General features: G+C 46.0%; 1 protein-coding gene across 8 annotated transcripts in view; it reads left to right on the forward strand.

The window, feature by feature from the left end:
* The window catches only part of Yap1 (Yes1 associated transcriptional regulator), an 87,429-nt gene extending 75,600 nt beyond the window's left edge, over nucleotides 1–11,829 (forward strand). For all 8 annotated transcript variants that reach the window (XM_075966843.1, XM_075966847.1, XM_075966850.1 and 5 more), the window contains 3 exons: nucleotides 4,641–4,768; nucleotides 7,803–7,915; nucleotides 9,161–11,829. In XM_075966843.1, coding sequence (XP_075822958.1) covers nucleotides 4,641–4,768; nucleotides 7,803–7,915; nucleotides 9,161–9,399 — 480 coding nt within the window. In that variant the 3' untranslated portion in view covers nucleotides 9,400–11,829. The remainder of the gene's footprint in view (nucleotides 1–4,640; nucleotides 4,769–7,802; nucleotides 7,916–9,160) is intronic.
* The last annotated feature ends 694 nt before the right edge of the window (nucleotides 11,830–12,523 follow it).

Below are 12,523 nucleotides of genomic sequence, written 5' to 3' on the forward strand. Positions count from 1 at the left end.
AGTCTAACTAGTAGGAAGTAAAGTCCCCCTTCCCTTGTGGGTCTGGGAATTGAACCCAAGACCTTGTGTATGATAGCCAAGAGTTCTACCACTAAGCTGCAATCCCCAACCCAACTTAATGGGTTTAGTTTAGAAATAATAACCATATGACTTAAAAGTGAGTTGGAAAATGAGGCTGACAAGACCCCTGTCTGTTTTGATCTTTGAGACGGGCTGGCCTTGAACTTGGGTCACAAACGAGTACCAACACAACTGGCTTAGAGTTGAACAATGAAAATAAATGACTGGTTCTTGCCATTTTAGATTGTTGGTCCAGACCACTGTCTCCAAGGCAAACTATTTATGTGAATGTGTAATTTAGAGTTGTTCTTTATTTTCTGCATTTAGACTTCCAGTTCACAAACTTGTCCCGCCTTAAGCATCTGATTGTTAACCTTGCCCACATGTGAGTGCCATGTAGTATCTGTCTAAAAGATGTTTTACCAAAGCAAAACCAAAGACAACTGTTCTAAGAAAATGTAGGCTGACTTGGCCGCCCTTCCGCAGATCGCTGATCTTCATATTTTCATATGCAGCAATATGATTCATTGCGTTCAGTAAACTTAAAGCTGCTGTTGGCCTCAGGAAATTGTCAAAAACATAAGAAGTGATCAGTGTGAATATTTTTCAGAGATGTAAATATTTCCCACATAAATGATGGTGGGAGGGTCATTTTGCCCATGTTCTGTCGTCTTTTCTTCTATTTTGTTTTCTGTGACCCGGCCTGGCCTTGAACTAGAAACAATCCTCCTGCCTCAGCCACTCTACTACTGATTCCAGACTGGAGCATACCTTGCTTCTCCCCACCTTTCTTTTTGAATCACGTACCTTGGGAGTCCATTGAGTCTAAGAACAGCAACTTGTCTTCCTGTAGAGGCCCACCTGTGCACAGCCATGCACACCTGCTACCGCTCTGTCTGAGATGCTGCAGTTTTCCTAACTGCTTTTTAATCTGCGTGTGGCCGATTTTTGCTAACCTTGAAAGTACCAAGATACATGGCAAAACAAATACATGTTGTCCGAGCACTTTGGAGAAGATGTAAGGTAGCCCTCGGAGCAGGAATGGAAGTTTGGGAGTGGATCCTACTCCATGCTTTACCTAGTATTGAAGGGGAGTGACCGTGAAATTGAGTTAATTTTTCCAAAGATCCCCTGTAAGCTGTCCTATCAACAACACATGTTGGCTGGGGATATGGCTTTAATGGTGGAGTGTTTGTCTCTCATCAGTTCAGTCCTCAGCACAGAAACAAACACTCATTTCGGAAAACACATCCACTATTCTTTAACTGGGTCAGTGTGGTGGAACTGTTATAACTTCAGCCTGGGACATAATTGGATAGTCTACAAGAGTGATTTCACCGAAGCGTTTGATGTTGCAAGTTGCTTCTATCTCTGAGGAGCTTGGGGATTAGTTCATCTTGAACACAATGCCTAAAATTAGACTGCTAAGCTAAAAATATGAGTTTGTTCAACTTCTCTTTTCCCAAAAGTAGTTGGAAAAGTTTGTGAAAGTCTTTCAGAAATGGAGAAGTGAGCAAGTCAGAGAAGTTTGGCCAGAGCTTAGTCAGGCTTTCTCTGTGTCAAAGATCAAATAGTTCTCCTAGAGTATTTGACTTTTTCTAAGTCAAGTAAGTATTTTTAGTGCATTTTCTTCGGTAATAATTCAAACATGCAGTAGCTTTCCCCAGTGAGCCTGTAAATCTCAGCTAATCTGGGACATGTTTGGAATGGTCCCAGCCTGGTTTGAGGGTGCTTTCCATGGTTGTTCACAGCGAAGCGTTTGTCGCTGTCCAAGATGGACTTGAGGTTTTTCACCCTGGTTTCAGGAGCCGTATCATCTCCCACAGTACTTGCCCAGCAAGTTTGGGGTGCTGGGTTTGATCCCCGGTACTACCCAGAAAAAAAGGAAGGTAGTTAATATGTGACTCCTTGTTAAATAACGATGTCATCTTTTAAAAATTAAAGATAAATACAGTCGTAAGAGTCAGAAATCAGGGTGGGTACTTAGACTAGTTCTAGGGTTGTTTGTTGTTTGAGACAGGGTTCTTGTAGCCCAGAATGGCTTTAGAACTTGAAGTCCTGCCTCAGCCTTCCAGGTGCTGAAGTTCTGATGTGCCGACAGCTTGCCTGGCTTAGTCGAAGTTGGTGTGTGTGCGTGCGTGCGTGTGTGCACTGCAGAAAACAGCGCCTACCATGTGAATTGAATACACGGGAATGACAGGACGTGCAGGCCCTGTTTTGTGAGGACTGATCCTGGTGTGTGGAGCATTCCCACAACTGTGTGCACAGTCACAAGGCGAGGATCCGCCCTGCATGGATCAATGTCAGAACTACTTAGGGCACCTGGTTATTCTGTTCTAGGAGTTCTGGAATTCAGCCAAATAAATATTCTTGCCTTGAGTATAATGTCTGATCTGTGCGTGTGCTACCGGTGTCTCCGGTTCTGGTTTCCTGTCAAACCGCTGCCAACGCCATCGCCCTCAGTACCGCCAGCCGCCTGCTCTCATCCATCCTCTTCGTGGTCAGTGTAGCTGAGTTTTCCGTTATGGCTCAGGTACCCTTCCGGAGGTTGCCTTCCTTGGGTGACTAGGAATGAATGGCTGCCTTCACATCCCTAAGTCCCCCCCCCACACACACACACACACACACTCCTTCTCTTTCTCTGTGTGACAGTCCTGGGGCGAGGTTGCTCTTGAACTCGCTGAGATCCTCCTGCTTCTGCCTCCCACTAAGTTACCTTTTTCGGTGAATGTAGACAGCTGGGTCTGCAGCGTTTGCTGTTTGGGAGAAACTGAGTTGTTCAATGACTTTGAGCAGAATAGGAAGAGACGGCACGATCCAAGACTGGGCCTGGTGGGCTCGTTCTTATTGTTGAAACGGGAAAAGAGTGCTTGACCCGCTGTGTCAGCATAAGGAACACACACACACACACACACACACACACACACAAACACACCCCACCTAGATAGGTGCAGGGCCCAGACAAAGCAGAGGAAGACCTTTCACTTGCAATGATCCGTTATGGATCGCTGTGATCCCCTCCCCTGCCCTGGCACTTTCAGCAGTCTCGGCTTATTCGAGCTCCAGGCACCCAGCTCCAAATTGAGTCACTGGATGGAAAGAAAACTGTGTTAAAAGCTGAAAGGTCCGTGTGTGTATCTCATCAATTGTCAAGAGTTCAGACATGTGGAGAGGACAAAAGAAGCCAGGAAAGCCTCGTAGGAAGAGGCTGCAGTGTGAGGGGCTGAACGGGAGAAGAGGTCATCCAGGGGGCGCTCACCTAGAGCCTCACAGGAGAAGAGGTCATGGGGGGGGCTCACCTAGAACCTCACGGGAGAAGAGGTCATGGGGGGGCTCACCTAGAATGATTATTAATAGTGCTTATCAAAATGATAATTGAGAATCTATTACACAGCTTTTGCAATATATAAAAAAATCTAGAACTCTGTAATGATGAGTATAAATGGCACTTAAGATTTGAAGCAATAATGTGTTATGGAAAATATCTAAGTTATGGAAATACTGGTGAAAATCAGAACTACAGTAAACACTGCTATTGTCTGTTCATAACTGAAGAAGATGTAAAATTTGCATTAAAACTTATCAAAAATTTAAGGTGGTCTTTCCCTCCCCCTAACCCCATGCAAGTTCAAACACCTGAGTAGTCTAGTAAGGAGCTCAAAGAATGAGATGACAGAGGGTGTAGATAAGCCTGGATAAAACGTGGGGTTTACAGGGAGGAAAAGCCGTGGAAGTGGCTATGGAGTAGAGGTTTCTCCTGCCCTGGCCCTGCTGTGGTGATGAGGAGGTGGGGAAGGGCTGTGCCTTAAAGGCAGCCTTGCTCTTGGACACTGCAGAGAGGCCCGGCAGTGTGACTTACAGAAAAGGGCATATTGCAAGTCAGCTGGCAAGCCTGTGCTTAAGCAGGCTAGTGCCTGCACAGGAGACACGGCCATGATTCATAGGACAGAGTAGTGGAGGCATTGGTGAGAGACCCTGGCTCGAAGCTACTGAAGCCTCTCCAGAGCCCACTGCCTGTGCCCGATTTCCAGGTAGGATTCCAGTGAGTACTGTTGGAGCCCGGAAGAATTGTCTCTCAAGAGGGGGACGTCCCTGAGGTGTGAGGCTTGAGGGCACGGTGTGAACAGGGACGGAGGGAGGGGTTGGCATCTGGCAACACATCATCAAATGTTCTTTCTGTTCTGTTTTTATTGCTGGCCCCAAACCATTGAGATCTGGTAAGTAATCACAAAGATCTAAGAATTGTTTAAAGTCAGGACTTGCCATTCTGTTCCAAGGGAGGATTTGGGGGTCTTCATGAAGAAAGAAGGGAAACATGAAGTGAAGTAGTTAATTATGTGTGGGGGTTTGTATAACTAGGCAAACTGACGTGTTTGCAGCGCAGCTTCCTCCTAGTCATTTGAAATGTGTAGGAGAATTTGCTTATTCTAATTAGGAAATATGTTAGCTTTAAGAAAAATGTTAATATTTTGCCCGCTTTTGTTTGTATCTACCCCTTTTATGTGGCACTTGATCTCTCTTAAATCTAACAGTGCACTGGTCAGTCGCAGACTGAGTCTCTCTCCATTTGTTTGTTTAAGGAACTAGCTCTCCGAAGCCAGTTGCCCACACTGGAGCAGGATGGAGGAACTCAGAATGCCGTGTCATCTGGGATGTCTCAGGAATTGAGGACAATGACAACCAATAGTTCAGATCCCTTTCTTAACAGGTTAGTGAGTGCTGGCCAGTACCTGAAAAGGATCCTTGCTTCATTGTTCCACTCTGTGCCTTGTCCAGGCTGTTTTGAACATCCATGTGGGCCAAACCCTGGAACTGTCCACCACCTCTCCACAGTGCCAAGCGCAGTCACATCCTGCACAGGAGGGCGAGCTGTTCAGGCTTGTGGAAAGGATCTGGGTTAAAGCCCCAGCGTGCTTGCTTCTGCCTATACTCCATGCTGACATACTTGTGATGGCAGTCTTGAGGGGTGTGTGGGTGCCTCCGTGGAAGCGAGCAAGCAGCATCTTAGCCCTGAGCATATTAGTGGAGGATTGGAGGCTGTAGCTTTCCTTCTGTAGAGCTAGCTGCTCAGGTAAGGCCTCGTATTCTTTAAGGCTCTCATCTAAGGAGCTAAAATATAAAGTTGTGCCCCACCCAGAACTGTAAACTTGGTGGCATTATTTTAAACAGTACAATGTACAGGTGCCTTCGTGATGAGTTTACAGTCTCTGGGTCTGGGCTTCACGTGCACGAGGTTCACACTGCTGCATTGAAAGCTGCCACCCGTGGGTCATGTATTTTTTTCCGTTTATAATTAATATTTAACTGAAACCTCTCCTGCTGTGTTGATTTTGCTTTTTAAAAAGGTTAGAATACTCTGGGGTAGACTCCCTCCTCCCTCAAATGCTTTTAAGCAACATATCCCCTCCCTCCTCTCCTTTTCCTCTTTCATTTTGAGTCAGGATCTCTCTTTTAGCCCACACTGGCCTCAGGTGATCAGTGATCCTCCGACCTCAACCTCTAAGGTGCTGGGACAACCTGCTTGAGCCACATGGAGCACATTTGTAAAACTGGCTTAGGGAATGTGGCGGATCTCTGAGTTCAGGAGAGCTGAGGCTATGCAGAGAAACGCTGTCTTGAAGACCACCACCCCCCCAAAAAAGTTTATTAACTGTTTTTAATTCTCAAAAATTAATTTGAACAGAAAGTAAAATTGAATTTCCTGTCGTCCTTGCCGTCTTGGAGTAAATTCGTGCCAGGCACACCTTCACTTTGGCACTCGAGGCAGAAGCAGGGGTGAGGTCTGTGAGTAGTGAGAGCTTGTCAAAAGAAAGGAAAGACTGGAGTTGGCCTGGCAGGCAGGTGTGTTTTCAAAGGCTGTGAGAAGTCAGGCCTGGGGTGTTTTACTCATCGTGACCCCGTCACTTGGGAGGCTGACAGTTCAGCTGCTGTGTAACACGTTCCGGGACAACGTGTAAGACCCTGTCTGCAAACAAAGTGAAGGTATTGTTTTTTAAGTCTCATTTACTACACGCACACAGCGAGATGCAGAATTTAAAGTTTCTATCTAAAGTCCCATACATTTATACAAGTATGTGCTTCTGAACTGGAGATGGTGAGAAAAGGCACTACCACAGAATCTTCCAGGAGAAAGGTTTCAGAGCTGTTCAAGTACCTGTTTTGTTGAAGGCTTATCTGAGGATTAAAATCCAACTGGCAGTGACTGACTCTTCAGACCTGAAACCTAGGCATGCCTGTGAGATCAGTGCAGTTCTTCCCATTACAGAATCTTCTGTTTACTTGTGCTGTTCTTTCCTGTTTCAAGCAAAGCCTTGCTCTGCAGCCCAGACTATCCTCAGACTTAAACACCCGATGTCTTCTGTTGCTTGCTAGTGAACCAGATCTGCACCTTGAAGTTCAGCACCACCCTGTGCTGCACGTCCGCCTGTGACTCACAGCTGCTGTTTCCGCACAGCAAGAATGTGCTTTATAGGATGTGTGTTCTTTTCCACACCATCTTAACCCCTGTCCATCGAGCTGCTCTGATGCCCGTCAGGTTGTTGTAGACACTCAGCAGTAACTAGGGTTTGATAGAGAGCAATTGTAGCCAAGAAAACAGTATGCGCTCTCCCCAGATCACAGTGCCTTCTGAGAGTCCATAAAGTGTTAGTGTCTTCCTTAACACACTGAGTTGTCTGCTGTGTGTCCCTTGTGAGGACAGCAACCCAACATTCAAAGCTAACAGGCATCCTGGGATGACCCCAACATGGCTGTGTGTATGCTAACAGTCTCAGAGACAAGTTTGTGTTTCTTAGATTTTTGTGAGGCTTCTGAATTTTGCCAAAATCTGACAGAAGCGTTGGCATACAGCAGTGTTTGTCATCCACAAGGTGATGAGGTAGAGGATGGGACATTGAACGGTTAGGGAAGAAGGGTGGAGTAAAGCTTTTCTCAGTGCTGAGGTGGGGTCCGGTGGGTGGTTTTGTTTTAAACACTTTAAATGTCCACCGTGTAAGGAGAGTCAGTCTACATTTGTGGCCAGAAACCAGGAGGAACAACAGCTGCCCTTGGGGCTTGGGTTTTGTTTTAGTTTAGTAGAATTCAGGTTTTCAGTTAATACCAGCCACACTTCTCTGCCTTCGCATAGGAAAGTGTTCTATTTGGGAATTTTCAAGGCTGTCTTCTGTTGATCCTGAGTGCAGTCTTGAGACTTTCCATTCAGCCTTAAGTACAATGCGTGCTGGCGCCCGTTTCTTCCGAAGGCCCTTTGCTCTGGAGCTGGGGCCTCTTATCTGGTGCTTGGGTGTTTGGGTGCTCCCCTCCCCCAACAGAAGCAAGAAGATCTAGCTGTGGGAATTCTTATCTGCAATGACTCATCTGTATTGGCAAAAAGATTCTGGTTCTTTATTTGGGCTTGGCTTTTTGTTGGCCTAAGTTTTCTGCCTCAGGAGCTGGGAGTTCAACATGAGCCTAATGTGGACTTGCCCACCTGGAGTGTATGTTTTGACCTCTCTGCTTGGGTCTGTATGAAGCCTCTAAGCTTCAAGGTAGTTAATGGAACTTGACACTTTCTTTCTCAGTTGCCACTAAGCTCAGAACCCTAGAATTAAGATTCTGGCTCACGAACGGTTGTCCCTTTAGATAAGACAGGCTGTCTGGCTCTGAAGAGGCATCGCAGGGCAAGGATTGCTCGCTGATCCTCTAATGCATGCTTACTGTTTGCTCTGAATTGATTAAAACATTTTCTGTCTATGTTTTCCTAGTGGCACCTATCACTCTAGAGATGAGAGCACGGACAGTGGCCTCAGCATGAGCAGCTACAGTGTCCCTCGGACCCCGGATGACTTCCTGAACAGTGTTGATGAAATGGATACAGGCAAGTATTTATTCACTCTGAATAACAGGTGGTCATTGGTTCTGATCAACTACTTTGAGCAAAGATAAGAACTTTAAGTCAGATTCAGCCCGTTTTGTTTCTCCTTCCTTCCTTCCGTCCTTCCTTTCTTCGACAGGGTTACACTGTATGACCTGGGACTCAAAGAGGCCCTGCCTGGAGTGCTGAGATTAAGGCACGAACCTTAAAAAACACTGGTTTTTCTTTTCTTTTAGAGATAAGGTCTTGCTGTATAGCCTATGCTGACCTTCTGACCCTCCTGCTCTGCCTCCAGAATGCCGAGATTTCAGACACATACCATCTTTTGATGCCTAATGTGTTAACATGTTAGGGGGGGCCTATTAGAAGTCTCTCATTTTAGGCTTGTGTTCTTAATTTTGAATAACTTTTATATGATTCATTGTCTATCTCTTTTCTCTGAATACTTTTGGTTCAGCTGAAGTGTTTAAGGTTTTTCAGGGCTAGGAAGCCAGACGTGGGGGAGTTTAGGGTAAAACGCACCAATTTTTATCATTGAACTAGAGAAAGGGGGGCACTCTCGGGGAACTAGCTGGGAGCGACACACTCTTTCCTAATGTCAGTCTTTCATGCCTGCTTTTATCTGATGCACGTCCCCTGCTTCCTCTGGGTTCACCTGCATCTGAAACCCCCACTAGCAGCCGCTCAAGCCCACCTCATGTCTAGCCCCATCCTGGCTCCTCTCCCACTCCCTGCAGCACTGACAAATAGTGCTTGTTGTTCTGAAAGTCAGTTCTGATGAAGCTTCCAGGAGGAACCAGGGCTGATGTCATAGATAAATAAAATAAGTTTTGTGGGCAGGTAAGTTTGAGAAATTTAGAGCAGAGGTCACATGTCTGCAAGGACCTGTGCTGTTGTGAGTGTGGCCTCATGTCTGCGTTCTGTTAGTGTCCCAGAGCGCACCTGAGAGAAAAGACCCTCCATCTTCATCTTAGGAACGGTGGCTCCTTTCTGGGAGAGAGAGAGAAGGCATGAGTGTCATTTCCTTCTGCTGCATATGGCTTTCCAGAGGAGTTTCAGCTCCTGACAGCCCCCATCGGTGGTTATTAGACTTGGTAATGAGCAGCCAGGCTGTGCATCGCATGTCTGAAATGTGAGGCACGTGTAAGCCTGTGTGTGCTTTTCTGAGGTGGACTCTGGTGAGTCTCTGCTCATATAGCGCATCGATGGTACTCACAAAATACTCTGTTTATCCCTCCCCAAATCTAGGTGATACTATCAACCAAAGCACCCTGCCCTCACAGCAGAGTCGTTTCCCAGACTACCTTGAAGCCATCCCTGGGACAAATGTGGACCTTGGAACACTGGAAGGAGATGCGATGAACATAGAAGGGGAGGAGCTGATGCCCAGCCTTCAGGAAGCACTGAGTTCTGACATCCTCAATGACATGGAGTCTGTGTTGGCTGCCACCAAGCTAGATAAAGAAAGCTTTCTCACATGGCTATAGATGGCCGGGGGGCCGCCCTCCGAGCCTGTGTTCAGATGAGCCAGTGGCCGAGCTTCTGGCTAACCCGGGAAACATGAACAGATGTCCAGCAGGGAGCCTCCATCACTGTCCGCTCTCCGCCCGTCGCTGCTGTTACTGTTGCTGACCTTCACAGCCAGCCCTGAAGAATCAGAACCACAAAACGACAAAGGCCCTTTGGTTTCTTTTGCTCCGATAGCTACTGTTCTTTTGGGTTGCTGGGGAATACCCTGTCGGATGATGGATGTCCTTCCGTTTGCCCAGTGGTGTCTGCACCCATCATTTGAACTGAACACTCAGACTGGGAACTGAAATGCTTCACGGCAGCGCATTTGTTCAAGAGGTGGCTCCTTCAGCTGCCTTTGACCCTCTGGTCCAACAAGCCAAAAAAAAACCATGGCGTCTGACCTTAGCTGTACTCAGTGCTGTTCGGGAGATCACGGAGACTGACTTTTTATCTCTTCTTCTAGTGATGCCATTAGTCACATGGTGACCTGGATTTTATTTAGAAACTTATATGGCGTGAGACAGTTTCCATAGAAATATATTAATTATTGCCACATACTCTAGACTAGGATTGAGTGGGTATTTTTGTGGGTGCTGGTCTGTCTTTCTTCCTTTTAAGGTGATTGATTTTGTTGGCATGTAGGCAAATAAAATAGCTTGGGGTGGGCGGTGCTGTTCTTTTGTGGGGGGCATCTATTTCCTGGCTCTTTACCGTCCTATTTAAATCTTGGTTATCTCCTGTCTACATATGTACACACACTTATAATGTCGACGGTAGTGTGGTAGCAGAGTGTCTCCTTTCAAACGTTTCCCTTCTTTCAAATTGATTTTTTTTTTTAAATGGTAGCCTTGAACATGCATTTAGAATACATGGCTAGTAGTTTATGTTTCACAGATAGAGCGACCTGCAGGTGTTTGAGGTCGGGCAGTGTTCTAGAAAGGGCTCTTGTTGTGGTAAGGCCTAGGGGAGCTCTTGCCCTCCGCACACTTTGGTGACTGGGACAGAAGCAAATGGCCTCACTCCCCCTTGAGCGGATTCATGTTGAGCAGGAGCGAGCTTGGAGGCGGGGCTTCCCTTTGCCTTCACGTCAGTTTTGGGTGTAAGCTCAGGTACTTGATGAGTTCTCACTTGTAGTGAACACAATGAAGACCACATTGAGTGTTATCTACAAGGTCATTTTTACAAAACCTGCTCACATTTTCCTGCTGAATGGACCCTGGGGAGTGTGTAGAACGCTGTGAGGTCATGGGAAGGCTGGTGAAGTGATCAGACAGTAATGTGGGGGGTAGTTGAAATTAGCAGAGAACTAGAGATAGGTGTGATTATGCCTTTATTTTTGCAAGAAGAGAGATTGCTAGAGTATGTGTCTCTGGGAGTAATGATGGTTTCCAAAGAGTATTTTTTAAAGGAACAAAATAAGCATGAATTAGCTCTTCGATATAAGCTATAAAGTAATAGTTGGTTATGAACTGTAGTGGTACCAGCTAGCACTTCTGTCACTTAAGGGTCTTTGCTTCTAGAAGAAGCCCTTATTTTCAAGGGTTTTTAATGAACAAGCAAACAAAACATTCTTTCCCTGGCTACAGCTGCTGTAAAAAGCCTCAGCTTTGGAAGATAAAACCTGTTGGCCCTTTGATTTAGTTTGTGCAAGGATGGGAGTAGGAAAGTTTTATTCAGTACTCTGAGTGCTCAAAAATGCCATCAGTGTATTATTTTATGTGATGATTCATAGTCAGAACCAGTGTATTATACGTATTCATAGTCATTTCTAGCCACTGACTCTAAGGCTTCTACTAAGAAAATAGCTGAAGATCCACCCTTGAATTAGGTCTGGGGAAACGGCCACCAGGAGGATGCGCTTGACTTTAGTGTAGAAATTAAATTTTACTCGCAATTCAAAATGAAGCAGCTGGAAGTCAGCAGTGTGGCGGGTGCCTGCGATTTGCATCCTCTGTGTGGGCAGACTAGCTTTAGTGTAGGGAGGGGGGGAAGGCGGGCGTGGGCTGGGGGAGTCAGTGGGGCCGTGATAGAAGCGCTTTTATAGACTTCCTTCTCGTCAGTAAAGACTGAACTCTTAAAGTTCTTCCTAAACTCTGAATTGCTTAAGCTCACCACAGGGTGAGATGTGCCATCCTCCTCCTCCCTCGGGATCGTTTGCCTGGTGATACCTCAGTGTCCAGCAGCCTTGGTGCCTGACAGCTCTCTGACCTTCTCAACCCTTTGTGCTGACTGCGGGGACCTGCGCCCCTTTGCTGAATCGCGGCTTCCATGTAGTCTTCTTGATGTGTCCTTCCCGTTGTAGACGTGTGTAATGCTTCCTGACTGTAGTGGGTAGCATGCGGATAAGAATTTAACTGGTTATTCTTGAATTTCTTTTACAATAAACCAATTTTTATAATCTTAAAGTGTATCAGCTTTTTACATTTGTGTTCTTTTTAGTTAGCACTTCTTTTGAGTTCCCTGGGATCAAGAGAGAAGGCCATTGACTGGGGTTTCAGAGCAATCGGTGCTCTGTGCATTGTATTGTTTCCTAAACACAGGCAGCTGTTAAAGTGAAAAGGCCACAAGGAAGCAGCTGTGGGATGTCAGATGAGCATGTGCACTAGAGAAGACGCTGAAGACCGAAAGGACTGAATGACGTAATTTACACTCCATAGCGGTGGGGTTGGAGCGCAAAGGTGGAGGCAGGATCTCTGATCGCTTCAGAGTGCTAGTGCTTCTGGGGGCAGAGGTGGATTTCATGTTGGCAAGCATGTTTTTAGAAGGACTCTGGATGTCCTTTCTCCATTGTTGTCTGTACTTTGATAAAATAGTCTCTGTGGTTTTTTTGTTTTGTTTTTTTGAGACAAGGTTTCTTTGTGTAGCCTTGGCTGTCATAGAACTAGCTCCAGGCTGGCCTCTCCCTGAGTGGTAAGGACCACCTGGCTTCTCCATGTTTTTTATGCTCTATTTCTAAACGGTGCACACTTGTACGTCTATACGTGTGTGTGTGTGTATAGGTATATGTTATATATAAGTGCTTGCTCGTGTTAGGTACACCTATAAATTGTTACCAAGGCATTTGTATTATTCTGTATTATTCTGCCTTTTTGTTTCCTC

Source organism: Microtus pennsylvanicus, chromosome 3, assembly GCF_037038515.1.
Source record: "Microtus pennsylvanicus isolate mMicPen1 chromosome 3, mMicPen1.hap1, whole genome shotgun sequence".
Taxonomy (NCBI): Eukaryota; Metazoa; Chordata; class Mammalia; order Rodentia; family Cricetidae; genus Microtus; species Microtus pennsylvanicus.